This window comes from Muscardinus avellanarius, assembly GCF_963383645.1.
Source record: "Muscardinus avellanarius genome assembly, chromosome: 15".
Lineage (NCBI taxonomy): Eukaryota > Metazoa > Chordata > Mammalia > Rodentia > Gliridae > Muscardinus > Muscardinus avellanarius.
The window spans coordinates 83,990,657-84,014,506 of record NC_137801.1 but is presented as its reverse complement, the minus strand read 5'-3'; the positions used below and the strand labels follow the sequence as shown (position 1 = coordinate 84,014,506).

Sequence of the window (23,850 nt, the reverse complement as noted above, 5' to 3'; positions counted from 1 at the left end):
CCACCATGCCTGGCAATATTAATGTCTTTTAAATTTGCTTATCAACCACTGGGACATGTACGTACGGGAGCTTGTGTGCTTATACTTTTTTCTGCGGGGTGCTTGTAAAGGTATCTTGTCTATTTTTCATTTGGTATTCTGGTTAAGGGGTTCTTAAATTTTTGTTTGCTCATTTTTAGCACTGGGGATTGAACCCTGGTCATTCTACCTCCAAGCTACACCCCAGCTCTGTTTGTTTGTTTGTTTGTTTGTTTGTTTTTGATGGTACTGGGGTTCCTGTAAACCCTTCTACCTCCAGGCTACACTCCTAGACCTATTTTATACTTTTTATTTGGAAACAGGGTCTCCTAAGCCAGCGCGTCTGGCTTTGAACCTGCGCGATCCTCCTGTCTCCGCCTCCCAAGTGCGGGGATTACAAGCGTGCGCCACCACGCCTGGCTTATTATTTATTTTTAAACAGGGTGTCACTAAGTTGCTGAAGTCCTCATTAAGTCGCTGATGCGGGCAACTCCCTAAGTTGCTGTGGTCTTCCTGTTTCAGCCTCCCAAGTGCTGAGATTAGAGACACCCGCCACACCACCCTGTTCAAGAGCATCTCAATCTTTTTCGGTAAAGAGCCCAATGGTATAGGTCAGATGCTTTGTTTTGATGACCCCACTCTCTTAGGTAGCACACATCTTTGGATTTAGTATTGAAGTGCATGGGTATGATTGCGTTCCAATCACATCTTATTTACAAAACCAGGCAGTGAGCTGGATTTGGCCTAGGGGTACTCTGCTGGCCCTTTCTCTCCTTACTGATATGCAGTTGTTCCTTGGATAACTGGGTATCTGTGATAGCTTTTTATTTTTTTAACAGTCCAATTTTTTTATTCTTGTTTATTTAAAATTGGGAAGGTACTAAGTTTGTTTATTTATCTATTTTGTCCCGAAATAATTTTTTTTTTACCTTATGTGTCCTAGTCAGTGGCTTTCCTTTTTATTCTTATCATGAGTTCTCAGACTTCCTAATTTTAATGTGGTTTGTTAGTTTTTCCTATGTGATGAGAGCTTTCTGTGACTTGCTTAAGAATCTTTCCCTAACCCTTAAGGAAACAAGATATTTTCTGTTGTCTTGTAAAAATTTTATTGTTTTCCCTTTTCCCTTGGTTTCTAAGTGCATGGTATTAGGTAGTGTTGGATTTAAAATCTTTTTCTACCTGGATTTATAGTTCACATATTCATTTTGTATTGATTTACATGCTACCTCTGACTTACGTCAAATTGCTATTTGTGTGTGGGTCTGTCTCTGAACTCTCCGTGGCATGCTATATATAGTATATTGTTCTGTTTACTTATCCTTGTAATTATTGTGACATTATGCAATTCTTACAAGCTTTGCAAAATTCCTCTAGCCTTTTCTTTTTCCAAAATATTGGTTTTGCTATTGTAATGCCATTGGATTGACACGTCATTTTACAACAGACTTGCTAATTTTCTTAAAAATTACTTCTAAAATCTTGATTTTAATTTTGTTGAATTTGTAGATCAGTCTTGGTAGGTGGTCAAATTTCATTTCCCATATCGCCCTTCTTCTTAGTGCTTCTCTTATCTTTTGTGGCCCTTTACATTTTTATATCAATTTTAGAATCAGTCTATCCATCTTTACCAAAACAATATTATTCTAACTGTGAGAAGTATTAATACATTTAGTAAAGATTGATATGAATACACATAATTTTGAGTATTCTAAATTTTAAACATGGCATATTCATTCACCTAATTTTCTTTAATTTCTCACAAGAAATTTTTTATAATTTTCTGTGTAGCTATCTTGCTTATATTTTGTTAGAGTTGTTTGTTTTGGATACCATTGCAGTGATATTTTTTGTTTTTATATTCTGCTTGTTTCTGATATGTAGAATTTATTTTTGTACATTGATCTTGTATCTAGCAACCTTGATAAAATCTCATTTGTTTCTGTTACTGATGGAGATGTAGACTCTTTTGGATTTTCTACATAGTTATTATTTTCTCTTTTGTTGTTACAACTTTCACTTCTGTTTCTTTTTCATTTTACTATCTAGAATCTTCAGAACACTGGAGAAGTTATTACTTTTTCCTTTGCTAGTACCTCTCCAAACATAGCAATAGCGGTATTTTTTATGTCATTATACTGCAAGAAAAGTTTTCAACATTTTCCCACTAAATATGATGTTTGTTTTAACATTTTAACAAAATTTTTTATGAGATTAGAGGATTTTTTTTCTGGTTTTCTTTGTTATGAATTGGTGTTGAATTTTATAAAACACCTCTTTGTCTTTTTATATGAGTTTTCTTTTTATTTTGTTAGTGTGTTGGATTATAAGGATTAGTTCTTGAATGTTACAACGATTCAATTCTTCATTTCTGGGATCAACATAGTGTATAACACTTTTTATACATTGCCAAATTTTATTTGCTAGTCTTGTTTAGGAATTTTACATTTGAATCATGAGTGAAAAAAATTTTTCTTATTATGTCTTTGTCAGATTTTGATATGAAAGATATTCTGGTCTTCAAAAGTAAGTAGAAGTAAGCCTTAGTTTTAATTTTTAATTTTTTACTTTTTTGTGGTATTGGGGGTGGATGGAACCCAGGGTCTTCTACATACAAGCTACACCCCAGCCCTACTTTTTATTCTTTATTTTTGAAACAATATCTCACTAAGTTGCAGAAGGTCTCACTAACTAGCTGAGGCTGGCCACAAACCTGCAATCCTCCTGTCTCAGTCTCCCAAGTACTGGGATTGCAAACATGTACCACCACACCCAGATGAATCTTAATTTTTAATATAAACACTTAATATTATTTTTCCCTCTTTATATGGTTTTAGAATTTAGCAGTAAAGCCATTTGGTGTTGCAGCTTTCTTTGAGAGAAAGTTTTAAATGACATATTCAGTATATATGAAGGTTAAAGAACTATTCTCTGAGCATGGTGGTACCACACCTGTAATCCCAGTAGTTGGGAGACTGAAACAGGAGGATCGCAGGTTACAGTCCAGCCTCAGCAACTTTTCAAGGCCTTCTTTTAAAATAAAAAACTATAAAGTAGGGCTGGGGATATAGCTCAGAGGTAGAATGCCCCTGACTTCAATCCCCAGTATGTATAAAAAAAAACCCTTTATTTTCCATTTCTTCTTCCAGCAGATTTAGCATGTTATGCCTATTTAAAAATTCTTGTTTATCTATTAGCTATTAGGATATACTCTTATTATCTATTTAATGTTTGTGGGATTTGTCATGACATTTTTATTTCGCCCCAGTGTCATGGCTATTCTTCTCTCAGTCTCTCTCTCTCTCTCCCCCCCTTTTGTTGATTACTCTTGCCAAGAATCTATCAGTTGTATTAGTGCTTTTAAGGTGCCATCTTTAGGTTTTGTTAGTCCTGTCTTCCATTAGTTTGTTCTCTGTTTCATTAATTTCGACTCTCCTCTATATTTCCCCCTCCATCTAATTTTTTATTTTTAATTTGCTCTGATTTTATTCACTTTATGAGACAGAATCCTCTATCATTAATTATAAGCCTTTCTTGTTTTCTAGTATGTATATTTAAAGTTTTAATTTTTCCTTAAGCTGAGTTTTAGTTGCATTCTACAAGTTTTGATATATTCTAATCATCCAAGATACTTTTCAATTGTGATTTCCTTTTTGACTAGGCAATTCTGTAAGAGTTGCCTCATTTACAAATTTTTTTTTTTTTTTTTGGTGGTGGTGGTGGTACTGGGGTTTCTGGAAGACCTTCTACCTCTGGACTACACTCCCAGACCTATTTTTTATATTTTTACTTGGAAACAGGGTCTCTTAAGCCAGAGCAGCTGGCTTCGAACCTGCGCCATCCTCCTGTCTCCGCCTCCCAAGCGCGGGGATGACAAGCGTGCGCCACCACGCCCGGCTGCAAATGTCTTTTTTTTTTTTAAGTAACTTTCCCACAAGTGGTGGAATATCCATCATTTAAACAATTTTAAAACTTCAGTTAAGAAGTGGGGTTCATTTAAGAGAATATATGAGGCGGAACTGATAAAATGAGAGAAAAGGAGAAGATTAAGTGGGGGAACTCATGTCTGAGCCCCTGTTTTCTCTGTTAATTGTAAGTAGATGCTATATGAAAAATTTAGAAGAGCAATGCAGATGAATAGGTGGGGCAGGGGTGGGGAGTGCAGTGCATCTCTAAGGTGAAGACCATAAACTTGTGGTGGTACCAAGACCCATGTTTATGTGAGCTCCTGGTTGTAGGCGTGTAGGAGAGGGGGATGTTCAGCTCAGGACGGAGGTGCTGTAGGGTCAATATGGTAGAAAGACGAAAGAATATAGAGTTGAACTGTTGGCAGGAGAGTGACTAGGCAATGGCTTCAAGAGTCCTGGATGGGTAGGCAAGAAGAAGATGCCTGAAGAAAACTGGTAAATAGGAGAACACAGAGGAGCCAAGTGGACTGGTTCAAGTTAGGCAGAAAAGTGGGATGGGCGGATAGAAAGTTCTGATAGAAAGCTATTACAGATGTGGTGAGGGACGCTCACTATCCATCCTATGAAGACTAATGCTAAACATGGCCAGCCGGTCCTCATCTATGTCCCGCTACCTGAATACTCTCATAGACTTTTGTAAAGCACCTAATATCCTATCTTGAATACTTCTCTGCATTCAATGGCTAAGATAGTTTTTGTTTTCTGTAACTAAATCCAAACTGAGAGGTAGGGCCTCCTAGCATTGTTTTGAAGATCAAATGAGTCATCTATCTGCTAAGCATTTAGTTCATCACAGGTGCTCAATAAGCACTTATTAAGTAAGTATTAGATAGTATTTATTAAGGTAAAGGAATGAAAGAGATGGGATATCATAATCATAAAGAGAATCATAATCAGAAAATAGTCTACTTGATTTTAAGAATTTTTTAGCTGTGGTAGTATTATCAGGTGGAACTATTACCATGCAGGGCAGGAGGTATGGATCTACTGCTCGCCTGTTCCACAAATACGAGGAGTTGAACTGGAAGGAAAATCGGTTTTATTTAAAGCCAGCTCTGAGGGAAGATAGAGGAAGCTTTCTTATTTCAGATCTCTATCTTTGGTGAACTCCAAGGCAAGGGAAGCTTTTAAAAGAGAAGGGGCAGTAAGATGGACAAAAGAACTTTGCATATACATGGTGGGCCCATGTCTGCAATTTCAGTACTTGGGAGGCTGAGACCAAAGGGTTACACCTTCAAGGCCATCTTCAGCAACTTAGCAAGACCTTGACAACTTAGACCCTATTTCAAAATAAAAATAAATAAAAAGAGCTAGGGATGTAGCTGAGAGGCAGAGCACCCCTGAGTTAAATCCCTAGTAGCACAAAGAAGTAAAAATAGAAAGGACAAATGAAAGGGAGAAAAAAGGAAGGAAGAAAAAAAAGAAGGCAAATTACATAGCCAGAAATCCTGTGGGTTTTAGCCACCTCTCAGCTTCCTTAGTTCCTATCGTGTGAAGGGTGGCCAGGCAGCCCTTCAGCCTTTACTCTCAGCCTGAAGAAATAGGAGATGTAAAAAACCAAATTATCAGGAAGTTGACCTTAATTCTAGAGGAAGTCTATTTCAGTAGTTCTGAATAATGACAAAGTCCAGGAAGAATTGAAACGTGAGAGGTTCTTGAAATTGGAAGGGTTTGGGAGGAGAAGGCTCAGTTATTTAAACACCTGTTCATATAGATGATGAAGTGTATACGCTTGGAAAAGTAGAAATGTTTCCAGTGTGTTTTTTACTTGCTTTGATCCCTGTCTCCATCAACATTCTCACTACAATAATAATAATAATAATAATAATAATAATAATAATAATAATAGACTGATCACAGCTCTGTTCTCACGTCAAGAGGAGGAGGAAGAATATATAATCTCTAAGGCCATACTCCCGGAGACCCCTCCTTAACAACCAAGCCCAACTTCCAACATTGCTACTTTGTTTCCATAAGGGATAGGGGGACATTCTAAATCAAAGCCATTACATTTGGGTATTTAGATACCCATTTCCCTGGATGAAGAAATGTATTAATCTGGAAACGTGGGAATATTTTCGGTGGGTTTTTAATTTTTTTACTTTTTTATCCCAAATTAGTCCCCAGCACAATGGTTTTCTGTCCCTACCACTGTGCTGTATCTGTGCTTGCTGGGGTTAGTTTTGGTTCTCCAGTTGTGGGCACTCCCAGAAGATGGGGAACTCCCTTCTCATTTCTTTCGAGACTTACTGTGTTTCTCCCTTCTTCTTCTTCTTTTTTTTTTTTTGGCCTGGCCCTTTCTTAGTACTCATCACTGGATCCTCATTCTCTATCTTTGGGTCTTACGATTTGGACTTTCCCTTGATTCCAGTGACATCATCTTAGCTTTTGTTCAAATAGATGATGGGTACAGCCATCCATACGCAGGTGTCTCTCAAGTCTCCCTATCCTGATCTTTCTCCCAACCTTCCAGATACCTTTGTCCAGCTGCCAAGTGCTACTTAGACGTTACCATCCCCACCACTCAAAGTAGTCACCAGGGAAACAACCACTTTTTATATTACCTCCAATATGGTCATTTTTTGTGTTTGTTTTTCTTTGCATTTTCTCTCCTACCTAACAACACCTTTGTACACCCTCGCTGGGACCGGAGAAGTGCTGTCCTCCCTCCATATCCTAATTTGCCACTAAGTTCTCTGGATTGAAGATGCTTTGAGTTGTTGTTTTTTGGTTCCTCGATTCTTCTGTCTTTTCTCATGCTCTCCTTCACTGTAGTTTGTGGAAATTACAAAATTGCTTACTGGCCTTTAGAATTGCCCTATTTTAGTCCTTTCCCATCAAGCAACCAGAAGCATCCTTTTCAAAAGCAAATCTGCTCATCTTATTTTTTTGCCCCTAAAGTTACAGATGTTCATCTCCTTCTCATGACTTTCTGTGATGGCGTTCCTGACTGTCTCCCTAGTTTTATCTCCAGCAGTCTTTTATACCCAGTATAGCTTAGCCAGAATGCTATGGGTTGTTTTGTGTCTCTGAAACATTGTACATGCTGGGTCAGGAGTGTCATTCTTGGTGTATGAAACATAAAAGGTGTTCAAATATTGGCAGTTAATTTTATTCATATTTAAACTTTAAATCTTGCTAGTGAAGCATCACTTCAAATTCTAAAATAAAAATGAAACCTAGTAGAGTTTACACCCTGAAATGAGACTTCGGTGGATCAGAATAGGGGCAGTCAAAGTAACTTTAAAGAAACAGAGAAGCCCTCACTAGCAAGGCCAGATGTTAATATGGTTAAATATTTACGTCTTGAAAGGAAAAATAAGTCAGTCAGAAGGAGGACTGTTCAACTAGGGAGACATGTAGAATGGGTGGTCCAGAGATTATGCCTATCCAAGAGCAATTTAGTGAAGACCACCCAGGAAGAGGTTGTTGAAATTGATGGAATCCGATTTCATTTGTGCCTTGAAGAATGAAATGTCATATTATCAGGGTGTGATGCCTTCATCTATTTGACTCTTAATTGTCAATTCCCTTTTAAATAATGAGCAGTTGTCTAATGATAACTTGTTTTTCCATGTAAGGTTTTTATAGGGAAATAATATAAGACTTTTAGGAAGTCATGCCAGACATTGTAAATACACAAATAATTGTCCTGGCATTGTGTATTGAATTTCACCATGTGAGGGCTTATTTACACTTTTCTGGGAAGGCCACTGGAAGAAGTGATCCTTGTCAGGAGGATGTTCCTATCTGTGGTCTTCCTGCCAGAAATTCTTTATGACCCATCTTCACTCCTCCTCCATCAAGTCTTCTTTCCAGCCTACACAAGTATTTCTCTTTGTGTCTCCTGTTAGAGTTTAGGTTTACATCACTCATTTTAGTTGGGAAAATACTTTGTCAAATCTTACAGAGTTGGGTGCAGAGAGATGCAAATATACAGATTACAGATGATGTATACAGAGTGACTCATTTGTACATGCATAAACAGGCTGAGCAAGGGTTTCCTGCACTCCTTTTTTATCTATCTATCTATCTATCTATCTATCTATCTATCTATCTATATATCTATCATCTATCTGCCTATCAATTATCTAATCATCTATCAATTACCTCTCCATTATCCATCCAACTATCTACCAATACATCTATTATGTTCATCCATTCATCTATCTATCTATCTATCTATCTATCTATCTATCTATCTATCTATCTTCATCACCATCTAGCTACCTAGATAGATATCTATTTCTCAAACCATTAGATCATTCATGCATCTATGCATCCATCCATCGATTCTATCATCTATCTATATACAATCTATCTCACCTATCATCTATCTATCCATTCTTGTATCTCTAGTGTGACTGTAAATAATCTTGGATCTAGAGAACACACAGATCTATCAACCCCCCACAGTCCATAGGCTGTTGCTGACTAGGAGTGTAACTAGTACTACCAAATACAAATATTCGTTGATTTTTCATTTTGCTTTCCGTTTTGTTTTGTCTTTTGGTGTTCAGGGCTGTAAAGAGATTTCAGGGAAGCGGTTCATGCCTACAGGAAGGAGGCTTTTGGTGAGCAATGTCTTGGCAGAGGACAGAGGGGACTATGCCTGCGCAGTCAGGCTGACCTACCTGGGAAGGGAGTACACAGTTGTAAATAGCATCAACCTAAGCGTCAGTAAGTATATCCACATCCATTGCCTGGTCGGTCTCTTTGCTTTGTGTGAGTAGTCTGGCTTTGGGTTTGGGGCAGCTGTGCTTTTTTTTTTTTTTGCACTAGGAATTGAATCCAGGAGCATTCTCTCTTTGAGCTACAACCCCAGCCCCCCCCCCTTTTATTTTGAAAAATGGGGTCTTGCTAGGTTGCTGAGTCTCACTAAGTTTCTGAGACTGGTCTCGAACCTATGATCCTACTGTCTCAGCCTCCCAAGCATTGGGATTACAGGCATGTACCACCATGTCTAGCCAAGCAGCAGTGATCTTGAGGTTGACTTTCCTGAAGGCTCTCAAACACGTCACTGTGAGATCAGAGGATAGGAAGAGTGAGGCAAAAGAGAGTGGGCTGCTTAGACTTCCCGTCTGAAAAAGCACCATACGCAAAACTTTTGGTTGATTTATGAAACTTAAATGAGATCATCTACATAGGATAGCTGCAGGGGTGCCTGGCAAAGTGCAGGTATTTAGCACACAGTAAATATTATCAATACTGCTCTTATTCCCCTTGGCCTTCCTTCTTGTTGCCCAGGGCCAGCCTTGGCCCCCCGACCTTTGGCTCTGTCAAGTCCAGTGTCTCTGGACATGGTTCTAGGATATCTTACTGTTCGTGAGATTTCAGTTCTCATCACAGAAGGTCCAATTCTCTTGAACATATGCTCAGGAGATTTGAAAGCAGAATCTTAGGAGTAGAAATGAATGATTTAGCTTGAGCCAATAATTTTATGTAATTCTTGGAGGGATCAATTTATTAAAGTCCTCAAAGATGACCAGAGTCTGGGACTTATCCTTAGTCTTCAACATACAGAAAGCATTGTTTTCTTCTAAACTCACGGGGCAAGGGATTCTTCTCTGTCGTCTCTTGCTCACTCTTCTGTAGAAAGTTGTTTTCTCTATTTACTCATCTTGAGGGAGAGAATGAAAGGAGGGATGTATCTTTGGCTTGGACTTCATGTTAATCATTAATGTCCAGTATTGGGGTATACTGCTCTATTTTTAAACACAAACTTAAGATTATTTTAATTTAAAAAGTTCATTAACAGTGGATAATGAAATTAATGGTTAACAATCTTTTAATACTATATACATTATTAAATATATACTTGCATTTCTAATCAACTCCATTCTTAGGCTCAGCCACTCTTGATGGTATTACTCCTTGAATGATCTTCTCAGTACAGGTGGCTCCATGCTTCCTCCTGGAGAGGCCCAGGAGCAACCCAAGACCTTTATTCCCAGAGTTCAGATACTCCCTGTATTTTATCCTTCCCACAGTGGTCCTTGCTAAAATTACTTATGTGATTTAAATGCTTCGGGGTAGCCTTCAATTTTGATTTTCTTCATTCTTAAAGGACCCCTCAATTAAGAAAACCAATTGCACTTGATTTTATGATTTCCATGCTCTTGGGTTTTCTGCTGCTGGTTATTCTTCTGAAATGAGGAACCTTCTTTATCTTGTTCCCAGGTGAATTTCAGGACTTAGGCCATGGTCAGATTCACTCAGGGGCAGGCCTGTTCATTAACTGAATAATTGACTTTCGTAATGCTTTAGCTTTACATGGGCGGCTGAGGAAATATATATATATGTATATGTGTGTGTGTGTGTGTGTGTGTGTGTGTGTGTGTGTGTGTGTTTTGGTACTGAGATGGAACCCAGGGGCATTTTACCTCCAAGCGACACCTCCAGCCCTATTCTTTACTTTGAAACACTAAGTCGTCAAGGCTGCTCACAAACCACGATCCTCCCGTGTCAATATCCCAAATCCTGGGATTACAAGCATGTGCCACAATGCCCAGGTGGGGATTTATTTATTATTTATTTTGAGTTGTGAAATTTCTAAGGGAAAAAATCAAGAACACTTTGAGAAATTATTGTGTCTAAGAATCCATATTTCATGCTGGTTCAATCAATATTTATTTATGATCTGATATAGGTTAAGAATTATGTTTGACTCTGACAATTCAAAAATGGAAACAACTATTTCTTTTATTGAGAAACTCCCAGCCTGGTGGTAGTGAATCTAGAGATACAAATAGACTATTCATTTCAATACCATGAACTAAAGTTAGAGTTATAGAGGTATCCAGGGAAACAGAAAACAATGAGCCACAGGAGGTGGAAAGAAAATTGTCTGGGAAGGCTTCCAAGAAGAACTTAGTTCTCAGCTAAATTCTGCAGGATGAATAGGTCAAGGTATTTAGGCCTTTGGGCATTTACAGTTTAATGGATGGTGATTCTACTTAAAAAAACAAGATGGCTCTGGAGAAAAGAAAAACATTTAGGGGTCAGATCTTGGATTTGGTCATTACTAGGTTGAGTGTTAGATACCTTTGAGACATCCAAAAGGTGATGAAGAGTAAGCCATGTAACGGTGTAAGATGGAGAGCTGTCTGTGGGTTCTTGTTCTTAGCCAATTTAGAAAAAATAGAACTATACTGCTGTAAGCTTAAGCAATTTTTATTATTACAAAGGTAGACAGAATTAATAAAACACTACATCAGAGAGGGACATAGTGGAGTGCCTTGAAAATAAGACACTGAGGTTTTGAATATAGAACAGTTCTTATAAAGATTCATTATCTCCCATTTTGCTTAAACAGTAGTCTTCTTAACCTGACATAGCTGTGGGTCCTCCCATTATCTCTGGTACAAGCCTTTTTATTGATTATGGGATTTACTATCTCTCATTTTGCCTAACCAAAAGCTTTCTCCCTGACCCATGCAGGTGTGGGCCCACCCCTGTCTCATGTGCAAGTCTTTGGCCAACAAAGTCAGGGGTCCATGGTATCTGCCCTCTTTAAGGAAGGCCTGTGCCATCCTCCCATGTCCTTGCGGGATATTAGCCTGTCTGCTAGAAGTTATTTATTATGTAAACTTGTGTTTAAAATATGAAGGCCCTGGGCTACAACTCTTTTGTGTACTTGCTAATCAGTTTTGGTGCTGGGAACCTTGCCCCCCTCTCCCTGCCTGAGTGTCCGCGCAGCACCAAGGCCCTGACTACTTCTTACATTTTGATATTAATACCAAAGCAATGCTGGAGCCAGCTGGCAAAAGTATGGGTTCTGAAGAGAGGAGTGAGGATTAAAGAATTCAAGCATGGGAGGGCCACTGGTCACTACTGGGGGACCCTGTGTTTATTCTCTCGAGGTAATTTATACAGTTTCTAGCTTCAGGTTACACAAGAATACAAGAAAGACAAGTACAAAGTACATACCTTGTGGGCAAGCCAAACATTACCCTGGTACAACACAAACCCAATCTTATCTAACAGACAGAACAATAGCATCAATCAATCATGTTTGAGAGAATCTTAATTGCATGACAACGTACTTGTTGACTCTGGGCCAAGGACAGTCAGAAGTACTTTTTTAGTAAAGATAAGGGGAAGACCTTAATGGCTCCCCACAATGGCCAAGGACATGGGGAAGACCTTAATGGCTCCCCACAAAGCAAATTTCCAATACTGGCACATTCCCCATCAGGCCATGGTAAATGTGGATCTGGGGCTTAGAGGAAGGGCTAGAGATGTGACTTTCAAAGTCACTGGCCGTTAGCTGGTAACTAAAGATGCAGGTATGGATGGGATTGCCTAGGAAAAGGGCAGAGAGAAGAAAATAGATGGCTTAGAAGTGAAGGTGGGGGCACAGATGGTGAAATGTGAGGAGGTAAAATTGTTGGACATGGTGATTATTGAAGAGAATGAAAGAAAAGCTGTTGCCTAGAAATACTTGCCATGTGTGACCTAGTGGGTGGCAGTGCTTTGACTTGTCTGGTGATAACTTCTGTTTTTCAATGCTGTATTTCAGTAGTTTGTAGAATACACAGATACTGTGGTTATCATAAAAGACATGCATACATGCATTTCTGTATGGTTCCTAGCTTCTGTACGACAACTTGTCAACCACATCCCACCCCAGATATATAGGAGGAATACAATACAAACACATATATTCCTTAGTGTATATATATATATATATATATATATACACTATATATATATATATATAGTATATATATATATATATATATATATATATATATATATATATATATATATATATATATATATAAAATCTCCTTGGCTTGTAGTTGCTGCTGCTGAGTGTATTTGGATTATTAGGTAATGCAGTTTTATTATACCTTATCATGAGTTTATTTTTATGCCAAATATATAATAGCTGAAGTGAATTTTCTTGGTAGCTCAGCTTCTAGGGATTTTTTTATTCCTTCTTAGAAATTTAATTATTTCCTTTTGAGAAAATATGCATTTATGGAGTAATTTTTTTGCACTATAGTTTTTAATCTTTTCTTGACCAGGGTTTACTGAAGGTCTTTTTTTTTTTTTTTTTTTTTTTTTTGGTGGTACTAGGGTTCCTGGAAGCCCTTCTACCTCCGGGCTACACTCCCAGACCTATTTTATATTTCTGAAACAGTGTCTCTTATGCCAGCGCAGCTGGCTTCGAACCTGCGCGATCCTCCTGTCTCCGCCTCCCAAGCGCGGGGATTACAAGCGTGCGCCACCACGCCCGGCCGAAGGTCTTTTTTTTAATACTGTGCATCATCTCATGACATTAAAGTGCTTGGGAATGTGAACGTATCGTGTGTGATTCTAACGCAGTTTCCTGTGAATATGATCTCTTAGCAGAAAGACCTGAAAATGGAGGCAAGATTCCTAAAATAATTTATCCCAAAAACAATTCCATTGAAGTACAACTTGGTGAGTAAAGCCATCAAAGCCACGGGGACCACCAAGGACACATCTCATTGTAGCCACATATTTTAGTGAATATTTTGAAATCCCACACAGTCTCGTTTCCAGCTATGGGTATTTCTGAACTGATCAAGAGAGACATCAAAATAAAAACCAAGAGACCTGAAGCTGGGGAAGTCGTGGATTGGGATTCTAGCAGTGGGAGCCCGCTGCACGCACAACTCTTCAGCTAAGCTCACCTGTGAGCTGTTGGTACCAAGCGGAGCCCAAAAGCTTTTACTCCTATTCTGAGGGCATATATATTCCTTGCTACTTCTTTATCTAATGTATTTCTTTAATTTTAATATAAAATGATATCTTCTGTTTTGTTAGATGTAAACAATCATTTTGAAATGTGGAGCCTCAATTAAACACGAACATTTATTTTTTAAATGTGATACTGGAGATTGAACCCAGGGACATTCTACCTTCAAGCTACTCCCCCAGCCCCATTTCTTTCTTCCTTCCTTCCTTCCTTCCTTTCTTCCTTCCTTCCTTTCTTTCTTTCTTTCTTTCTTTCTTTCTTTCTTTCTTTCTTTCTTTCTTTCCTTTCCTTTCTTTCTTTCTTTCTCTCTTTCTTTCTTTCTTTCTTTCTTTCTTTCTATTTTGAAACAGGGTCACACCAAGTTGAACACCTTAAGTATGTATTACTAACAACAGCTAATTCAAGTATTATTGTTGAAGTATTTTATATGACCTGTTCACCTTTTACAGTTAGAGAAAATAGAACCAAGGTAGAGTCCTGGTCTAGAAGGTCCAGATAATCCATTTGCTATTTTCTCTGGTCTTCAGATTTACAGTAAAGCCCTAAGAAGTCCTAGAGTACAGTAAACAATGTTTCCCAACTGAAAAAAAAGGAGGAATTCTAGCAGTGAGCACCGCGGGTCTAAGTGATCGCTGTAAATCTGCTTATGCAAAGGCAATGAGAATAGAAAAACGATCTCTGAAAGAGGCAAAAAGAGTATTAAATTATTATTAATAAAGTTCACCTGGAATTCTGGATTATAGTAGGAGCATTATAAAAGGATCAGGGAAAATGTCACGCTACATTCCCTCATTTATATAGAAAAGGAAAAAAAGCATAGTGTCAGTTTATAATCTAAGAGAGAAATTTAAGAAAGAAAAAGAGAATCGAGTTATTTTTTAAAACGTAAAGCTAGTCACTAGGAAAAAATATGTATTATATGTGCATAATATATATACACATGTCTACATATAAATGATCTCAAGTACCTTCTGGAAAAAAGCCAATTGAACAAAGTCTTCATTACAAAGATAGCTGCTCAGACTTAACCAAATACAAAAATCTAATTAGGATTTTATAAATCTAATTTGATGTTATTTTCAAAAGATATGTGTGTAAAAATGTAGGATTAAAAGATTAAAATATTTGCATAAATAAGATGTTATTTGAAAAAACGAACACAGAAAACCAAAACCAAAAAGTTAAGTAATTTCAGTCTGTTAATAATCTTTCAATCCCCTCCAAATTAAGTGACAAACTGAATAACTTTATACTAACCCAGAATTATAGTACCTCCCAAATATGTGTCAAAGTTCAGTGCATCGAATATATACAAAGCAAAAAGTCTCAGGAATACAACAATACAATGAGACAATAAAAATTACTCCCTAAAGAGTAAGCTGTATACATTAGATGATACAATCACAATATAATAAACCAGATCTATCTGTAACTAAATTTATAATTAAAATAAAAACAGTGAATAAAACCTCAGTAAGTATGTGAGGTGGTACATTTGTTAATTAACTTGATCGAAATAATGCACATTGTAAATATATCAAAATGTCACATTGTCCCCCCACACATGTATACAATATTATTTGTCAACTAAAATCTAAAAAATATTTTAAAAATTAACAACAAATCCATCTTCTAATTATTTCTTTTCTTGGTGAGAGATTAAACCAAAGCCACAGTTAGAGACAATTTAGAAGACAATGGCAGTGAGAATACTTTATATCACACTCGTGACATGTGACCAACACTTCACTCTAAACAACTTTGTATCTTTACACATCATAATGCAGTGTAGAAACAATGAAAATACACAAGAAACCATTTTGTTCTCTAACAAAGAGCAACTAAGCAAAAAATAAAGATAATAGTAGAAAATAATGGATTTACTAAAAGAATACAAACTGAGGAGAATGGTAAGCCCCATTGTTGGTTCAGAGGTAGAAGAGTCAGGGAGGTTGGAAGAGGATATAATGGAGTTTCCAGTAAAGCTGCTCCCCCCAGATGCAAAGAAACCCAGATGGAGGACAGAGAAATGACAGAGCTTATAAAAGGACAAATGGTAAGGACAAGAAATCTGTGTAGAGACCCTACGCCCTGTGTAGGCAATCTTTTAAACCTTCAAGGAACTTCCGTTGCCCATAGTAACCAATATATGTGTGTTCATCATCTGCATGAGGACGCTCTTGTAGATTCTATAAACACTTAGAAGGCACGTTTATCTTGCTTTGCTCCCCACACCTGCCAATGTGTGTAGAAATTAAAATGTAGGAGTGTTTAAAGAGGAAGATAAACATGTAATTATTTTTAAATGATCTACAGATAGCCATTTAGCATTAAAAATTATCTAAAATACTATAGTCGCTATCACTTGTTCAGTAGAGTTTATTCTAATACAAAAGAAACTTTCAAAGCCAGTACCATTTTGGCATGCCTGAGATAATCGCGTATTATCTTGATGTTAACAAGATGCTTTCTCTGGCTTTGTTAATTATTCCAGTAGGCGGCAAAAAGCCTGTCTTCACTTGAGACACAATTGCCGTTTGTAATTCTGTGTGGACAAATATCTGTTCTCTCTCGGATAGCTGAAGGTCACTATCAGCCATCTCCCATATACCAAACACTTCTACGTGGCTAGTGAAAGAGTAAATTGGTAAGCCTCCCCCACCAAGAAAACAGCTTGGCACTGCCCTATGCAGTTGAAGATATGTATAATCTGTGATCTAGCAATATTAATGGTGAAGAAGTATGTATATAAGCCATGTATACATGATGTGTCCACCCATGTCCTAGGCTACATGCAGAAGAGGGTGTCTAGAAACCTTAGACTCACCAGACAAATACCAGACACAACACAAATGTGAATATCACAATGGTAGAAGAAAGAAAGAATCAGTACCTGTGTACTCCATTGTCTGATGAGGTATAGCTGCATGCAATAGGGTGGATGAGTCTCGCAAACAAAATGTAGACGTCCAAGTTCAGGAATGAATAGGCAGACGACAGGTGCGTGGTCTGCGCGGGAAGCTCCTGCAGCCCTGGAGATGCACTATGTTCTTGATGGAATGAAGGTGGTATTGAATATTTGCTTTATCATAATCCAATAACTTGATGTTTATTTTATAGTTTGTACTTAGAAGCATGTTGAATTTCACAGTGTACTTTTTAAAATGCTACCTAAAATAAAGAACTAGCCTTGCAACTTGAAGTAAGATTTATTAAACATATGAGGCAAAGTAAAGCGGAAATGTAGATTTGTTAAATATACCGTGTGAGCCAGGTGTGGTAGTGCGTGCCTCTAAGCCCAGTACTTGGGAAGCTGAGATAGAAGAATCACAGGCTTGAGGACATCCTCAGTAATAGTGAAATTCTCAGCAACCTAGTGAGACCCAGTTCTAAAAAAGGGGGGGTGGGCTGGAACTGTAGCTTGGAGGTAGAATGTCCTTGGCTTCAATCCCCGGTACCACCAAAATAAATAAATATAATATGTGAATGTGAGTGGAGCAGGGTAAGGAAAAGAGGAACCAGGGCATGAAGGTCACGCTCATCGATGTAGAAGCATTTCTGTATTTGGAGCTGGCACACTAGAGTTCATGTCTCATCCACTCTCAAATTTATGTGTGACCTTGGGTGAGTCACTTAATCTGTCTGAACTTCCATTTTCTCATCTGTACCATGGGGAAGATAGCATTTCCACTTTTCTCCCTTATTAGATTACCTCAATATATGAACACTGAGACGCAAAATACATATGCAATACTCTGTAAACTATAAAGCTCTTTGTAAATGCCACTGAGAACAGAAGTAGAAGTAGTAGTGTCTGTGCCGCAGGTTATATAGAAAACACTTATCAGAAGCTGTTGGCATTTGGCCCATAGGCAAATAATTTTACAATAGGTATCCTGGAAGGCCACTCAATTGTCATGATCTCTGTCAGAAGGGGAGCAGAGTAGACTAACACTGATTCAGCGGGATATTTGGGTCCTCCAAAGACCGTCAAGGCTCAAAAGCAAGGTATATTTACTTATTTGTTAGTCAGGTGTTAACCAATTTGGATAATTAAAACTTTGTGGAAAATTCATTTAATATTTACAAATCCGATTGTTACAGGCTCCACCCTTATTGTGGACTGCAATATAACTGATAACAAGGAAAACACAAATCTGCGATGCTGGAGAGTCAATAACACTTTGGTGGATAACTACTACAGCGAGTCCAAGCGCATCAGAGAAGGAATCGAGTAGGTGCCTGGTCCTGGGGCTGCTCTGAAGGGTAGCGAGAATGTCTCCCTCTGTACTAATCCGGTGCTACCACTGCTTTTTCTAGGTAGTTCCCCACCACCTCCCACCCGCTCCTCTTGGTTTTCTCTTTAGAAGATCTTTGCCTATAGCTGGTTCAGAGAAATGTGACAGGTTCATGTGGTCAACGGGTCCAACCTAATCAAGGGCATGTAGCAGAACATAAAATATGACTCCGAGAAGGAGCATCCCTTTCCCTCAACCCTTACTGAAAACTGGTCCATTGCCACTCAATTATATCATGAACCCTAGGTCTTCGAGGTTTGAGTTGCAAGGCAAGCACCGATGCAGGGACTCTTAGGGAGAAAGAGATAGGTCTTAGTGAATTGATTAGTGTTAACTCAATTTATGGTGGTATAATTTGAGTGGTGGAGAACAGGACTAATGAAATTAAGCAGTAGAAAAACTGGTGTTGGGCCTTACAGTGCAGCTGAGTTAGGCTATGCAGAGGGGAGCTGGGAAAGGCGTGTTAGGGCTGGAGTTGGTTTCCAGAGTTAACAGAGACATACTTCCTTGTCGCTGTCCAGAAGAAAATGTGGCTTTGGGACTCCACCGTTTACACATCTCGTGGGGCCACCCAATGACATATTCTCAGGGTAAAATGATGATCCAAAGTCTTCTCCAAAACAAAACAAAACAAAAAAAAACATTTTGTCTCCAGAACAGAAATGATCAGTTATTATGTTGGGTACATATGACTCATGCTAATGATTGGTTCTTTTCTTTCATAGAACCAATGTTTCTTTTAAGGAGCACATTTTTTACACAGTAAACCTAACCTTCTTAGAAGTCAAGATGGAAGACTATGGGCTGCCTTTCACATGTCATGCTGGGGTGTCGGCTGCATACATTGTGTTAACGCTCCCAGGTAATGTCCGGTGTGTTGCAGACTCTTCAGAATGTTCAAAGCGATGGTCAGGAAATGCACAGGGAAGAGAAGTGGCTTCCTAGGCGCTGCGTGACTGAACAGGGTAGTATTAAATAGTGGAGAACCATCAGGTGCAGTGGGAGCCATTTTTCTTCTTCTTTATGGGATGACAAGCTTGAGCCACCATGTCCCAGTGGCACGAGCTTCTTAATCTGCCTAAACCGAAGAGAACAAAGGGTCCCTCCTTCTGCATAACTAATAGGTGTTAACAGGTTGCAGCATGAGTTCCTCTGTGCCCAGACTTGTCCTCAGAATCCTTCACATCCTTCAATGCTACTTCCAGGTAGCATTTGTCTATACTGATAAGTGAATCGTGACATCGGAATCTACACTGGCCAGCGTCAGGCTAGGTTACTAAGAAATGAAACCAAACTTATAGGTTGAAGCAGAATTGTGCTGTAACCACCTCAGGTCTCACAGAATCTCCAGGGCATCCTACAATCAGCTTCTCCTCTTGTCCTTGAGGAACATTGGGAGTCCTTCTGTTACAGTTTAAATTGATGGGGAACGTGCAGGTATTGGGAGTCCGAGACAGGAGGATCACAGGCTTGCAGCCAGCCTCAGCTACTTAGTTAGGCCCTCCACAACTTAGTGAGACCCCGTTTCACAATAAAGAATAAAAATAGGGCTGGGGGGTATAGCTTAGAAGTAGAATGCCCCTGGGTTCAATCCCCAAGTACTGAAAAAAAAAAAAAAAAAAAAAAGCTAGTGCCTACAAAATTTATCTTTGTCCCTACCAACACTCACCACACAATGCATGTGCAGTGTATTTTTGGTCGCATGCACTTTGGTTTGTTTTCCTTGAGTCTTAGGACGCTCACCCTGTGAAATTCAGGCTTCTCCTTGGTGCACTTCAGGGAAAATCAAGGTGAGAACTTTTCCATTTGACTTCCCTATTTTTGCCACGGACACCTGTGGATCTGGTTCTCGGTTTGTCCAAAACATGATCACTGGAGAGTTGTTTAGATGGGCTGTTCCCTTCCTGAAACTTCTTCCAATCACTTGTCCTCATCGGCCATCTCGGGGGAAGGAAGGCTGATGGTAGCTGTGTGGACTTGAGTGACAAGACCATGCTTATCGGGGCATCTGGTATGTCGATGGCGAGTTTTCCATTTGTTCCGTGAGTTTCCAATTTGTTTTCATTTTAAACTCCCCCATTTTATTTATTTATTTATTTATTTATTTATTTATTTATTTATTTATTTATGGTACTGGTTGTGGAACCCAGGGGATTTTCTACCTCTGGGCTATACTCCCAGACCTATGTTATACTTTTTTGGAAACAAGGTCTCACTAAGTTGCTGAGAGCCTCGCTCAATAGCTTAATTTGACTTCGAACTTGTGCAATCCTCCTGTCTCAGCCTACCAGGCCCTGGGATTACAAGCATGTGCTACCACACCCAGCTAAAACTCCCCCATTTTAAAATCCCCTTTGGACTTGTTTAATGTCCCGATTCTAGTCAGTGTCATATTCTTTTAGTGCATTTTCAGAGCAGAGAATATCGACATTCCTGAATGTAGTGACTGATGAACTCAAGAATTTTAGAGCATCATTTCTGTCTCCTTGCAGGGACTCTTTGAATCTCATAAGTACTGTGGACAGTCTTTCTACTGTGACTTTTTGAAATATCCAGATCTCTGAAATAACCACCAGCTCACCCCTGAACCCTTAATGGGTTCTCTAAGGAAGAAATGGCCTTGTTGATCTAAGAAGGAGTGATAAGAGCTGGCAGAGAAGAGGAAGGATGGGTGAAGGATCCATCTTCTGGCTAAAAGCCAGAGCTTAGAATCAGAATCAGGATCAGATATGGCACCAGTGTGTGGAGCGGTTCTATCTGGCTGCCCTGGGACTTAATCGGTGCATTGATATGGGGTGGGGGGTAAGCATCCAACAAGTGGTTTTTCTGGAGGGGATGGCGCCAAATATATATATGTCTGCCTCTGTCTTTCTCCTTCCTTCCTTCCTTCCTTCCTTCCTTCCTTCCTTCCTTCCTTCCTCTCTCTCTCTTTCTCTCCTTTCCTCCCTCCCTTTCTTTCTCTCTTTCTACTGGAAATTGAAGTTACTGGCATTCTAACTCTGAGCTCCTCCCCCAGTCTTATTTATTTATTTTTGTTTGTTTGTTTTGTTTTGTTTTTGGTGGTACTGGGGGTGGAACCCAGAGGCTTTCTACCTCCGGGCTATACTCCCAGACATTTTTTATATTTTATTTGGAAACAGGGTCTCACTAAGTTGCTGAGAGCCTCACTAAGTAGCCGAGGCTGGCTTTGAACCTGCACAATCCTGCTGTCTCGGCCTCCCAAGCGCGGGGAATACAAGTGTGCGCCACCACGCCCGGCTTATTTTTTTTTATTTTATTTTAAGACAGGATCTCACTAAGTTGTTGAAGGCCTCACTAAGTTGCCGAGACTGTTCTCAAACCTGTGGTCCTCGTCACTCAGCCGCCCAAGTACTAGAATGACAGGCTTGTGCCACCATGCCTGACTCCAAAGGTGCTTTTGTTATCCTGCTTTACCTTATCAAAGACATACACGGAGTAAACAGGAAGTCTTGGGTTTCAAGATGTTTACAACAGGGTATATAGCCCATGGCAGATTTTGATAAGCTCTTTTATAAATGTTTTTAAAAATGAAAGCCCTCCAGGGGCTCAGAACAAAGAATCACCTCTTCCTCCTCTCCTCCCCTGCCCCATGGTGGAGCTAGGATGGTAGGACCAGGTCTGGGCTGATGAAGGAAGTGGTTTCTGAGGTGGGTTCTAGGAACCAGGAGGATTTCTCTTCCTCTCCCCTAGTTCCTCTTTTCCAATTCCCTCCTTCCTCAACTCCTGCTTTGGTGGCCTGGGTTTGGGCTGTGGCAAGGGGAAGGCTGTGCCGTTCCTCTTCTGGGATGTGTGGGAGCGTGTTTCCGGGGACTTGGAGTTCCAGAGGAACTGGTTCTGCTCCTCAGTCCAGTCCTGCCCACTGCCTGGCTTCATGGTTGCTCTGGAGTTTGTTCAGCAAACTAAGGATGGGAACACCCTTTCAGAGCCCAGCGCCCTCTGCGGGCCCCTAGGGATCCTCGGTTTGGTTTCTAGCAAGGCATGCAGTGCCAGCAGAGGTGGTTTCCAGGGAGGCAACTTTCTTCTTGTCATGACCAGCGTGATTACTTCTGTGGGTTCTTGGCTTCCGCAGCGAAAGCATTTCAACACGCGCCGGTCAGAGATAAAGGCAGAGGTTTTAATTTAAGCAAAGTAGGGATACTTGTTCAAGGGAGATGCGGGCATCTTAAAAGAGTGCAAGAGCAGCCAGAGGAGAGAGGCCAAGAACTCAAAACACGGCCCAGAGCATACACAAGCTGCTCAAAATGGCCCAAAATGGCCCCCAATGGTCCAGAGCTGCTCAGAGCTCTCCTTTCTTATAGGGCTTACTGGAGAGGAGGTGGCCAGGTCACGTGGGATGGCAGGCTCCTTCTTTGAAGCTTTCTGCTTCATCTTTGAGGAGATGCACCTGTAGGTGTGGGGCTCTGTTAACAAAAAGTATGACTTTTGGGGATCTCCTTGGAGGGGAACAGAACTTTGACAAAGGGTAAAGCTCTCAGGTTTGAATACCTCCAGAATTTCCTGATCTATCCTTTTTTAATTAAAAAATGTGGGCTTGCCTTCTTAAGAATAGCCAAGCTCTGTTAACTGAAGATTTCAGATTTTAAAACCTTATCTTCCTTTCCTTCCCAATGGGTCTCCTTTCTACCTAACATTTTATTTCTTCTATTCCACCATCTCACTTTGACAACAGGAGTTCTGCTGCTCAGTTTTGAGTGTAACAGGGATGAACCAAGAAATGTGCAACACAATGTCTTGGAGAATATTCCAAATAAACACACTCAGGCCCCATCTCTGGGGAAGGGGTCTTCTGTTGGCCAAGTAGAAACTGGACATGTGCATTTGGAAGTAAACTGTTTCTACCATTGCTTAGTGGTACCTAGTACATTTCCTCTTGTAATTTACCATGCCATCTTTCTGAGTAAATGTTATCATTGACTTTGTACTACTGTTATTTTTTTTCCTGTCATTATTTTTTTATAGCTCCAGATTTTCGAGTTTACCTGATAGGAGGACTCATTGCTGTGACAGTTTTGGTCGCATCTGTCCTGAGCATCTACAATCATTTCAAGATCGACATTGTACTTTGGTATAGGAGTGCCTTTCGTTCTGCTGGGGCTGTAGAAGGTAAGCGTGTGTATCCTCTCAAAAAGTCTCCAAAATTAGTACTTATTTGTTTATATAACTATTTTATTATTTACTTATTCATTCATTTATTCATTTATTCACTCACTGATTTATTTACTGTGCTTTGTTACTGGGGATTGAACCAGTACAAACCCAGCTGCACTCCCAGCCTTATTTTATCTTTTATTTTGAAACAGGGTCTCACTAAGTTCCTGAGGGCCTCGCTACGTTGCTGAGCCTGCCCTCGAACCTGTGATTCTCCTGTCTCAGTCTCCCAAGTACTGGGATTACAGGTGTGCATCACTACCCCAGCTTGTATAATCATTTTAAATTTATTTTGTCATATTTCAAAAACTTGGCTTTCATGTTCTTTGCCAATTTAGAACTCTCTAGAACTTTTGGGATTTCAGAGCAATAATTTTTCTACAGTCACCAGCATTGCTAGGTAGATTTATGGCCTAATAATGCTCAAGACGGTCTTTGCCAGTGGGTAGCAGGTCATCATCTGGATCCGTCTGTAACCTTGTGAGGAAGGCTCTCATCTTCCTTCCTGTCCTCAAAAGAGGAATACGTCTTCAGTGCAGAGTCCAGCCCGACGTGTCCTCAGCACAGCGCCACAGGAGGCAAGTCTGTGTGACAGAGACGGGGAAGCTGTGCAGTGGCAGTCTCCCTGGGTTCCATCCTTGATGCCTGGAAGGATTTAAATCTCCAACTC

General features: G+C 39.6%; 1 protein-coding gene across 1 annotated transcript in view; it reads left to right on the top strand.

Moving 5' to 3' along the window:
• Nucleotides 1-23,850, top strand: part of IL1RL2 (interleukin 1 receptor like 2) — a gene marked incomplete at both ends in the record, with an annotated part of 38,196 nt that overhangs the window by 5,475 nt on the left and 8,871 nt on the right. Inside the window, 6 exon segments of the mRNA XM_080711423.1 lie at nt 8,504-8,663; nt 9,231-9,308; nt 13,317-13,415; nt 17,818-17,947; nt 18,737-18,873; nt 22,992-23,135. Of these exon segments, the coding sequence (XP_080567549.1) occupies nt 8,504-8,663; nt 9,231-9,308; nt 13,317-13,415; nt 17,818-17,947; nt 18,737-18,873; nt 22,992-23,135 (748 nt within the window).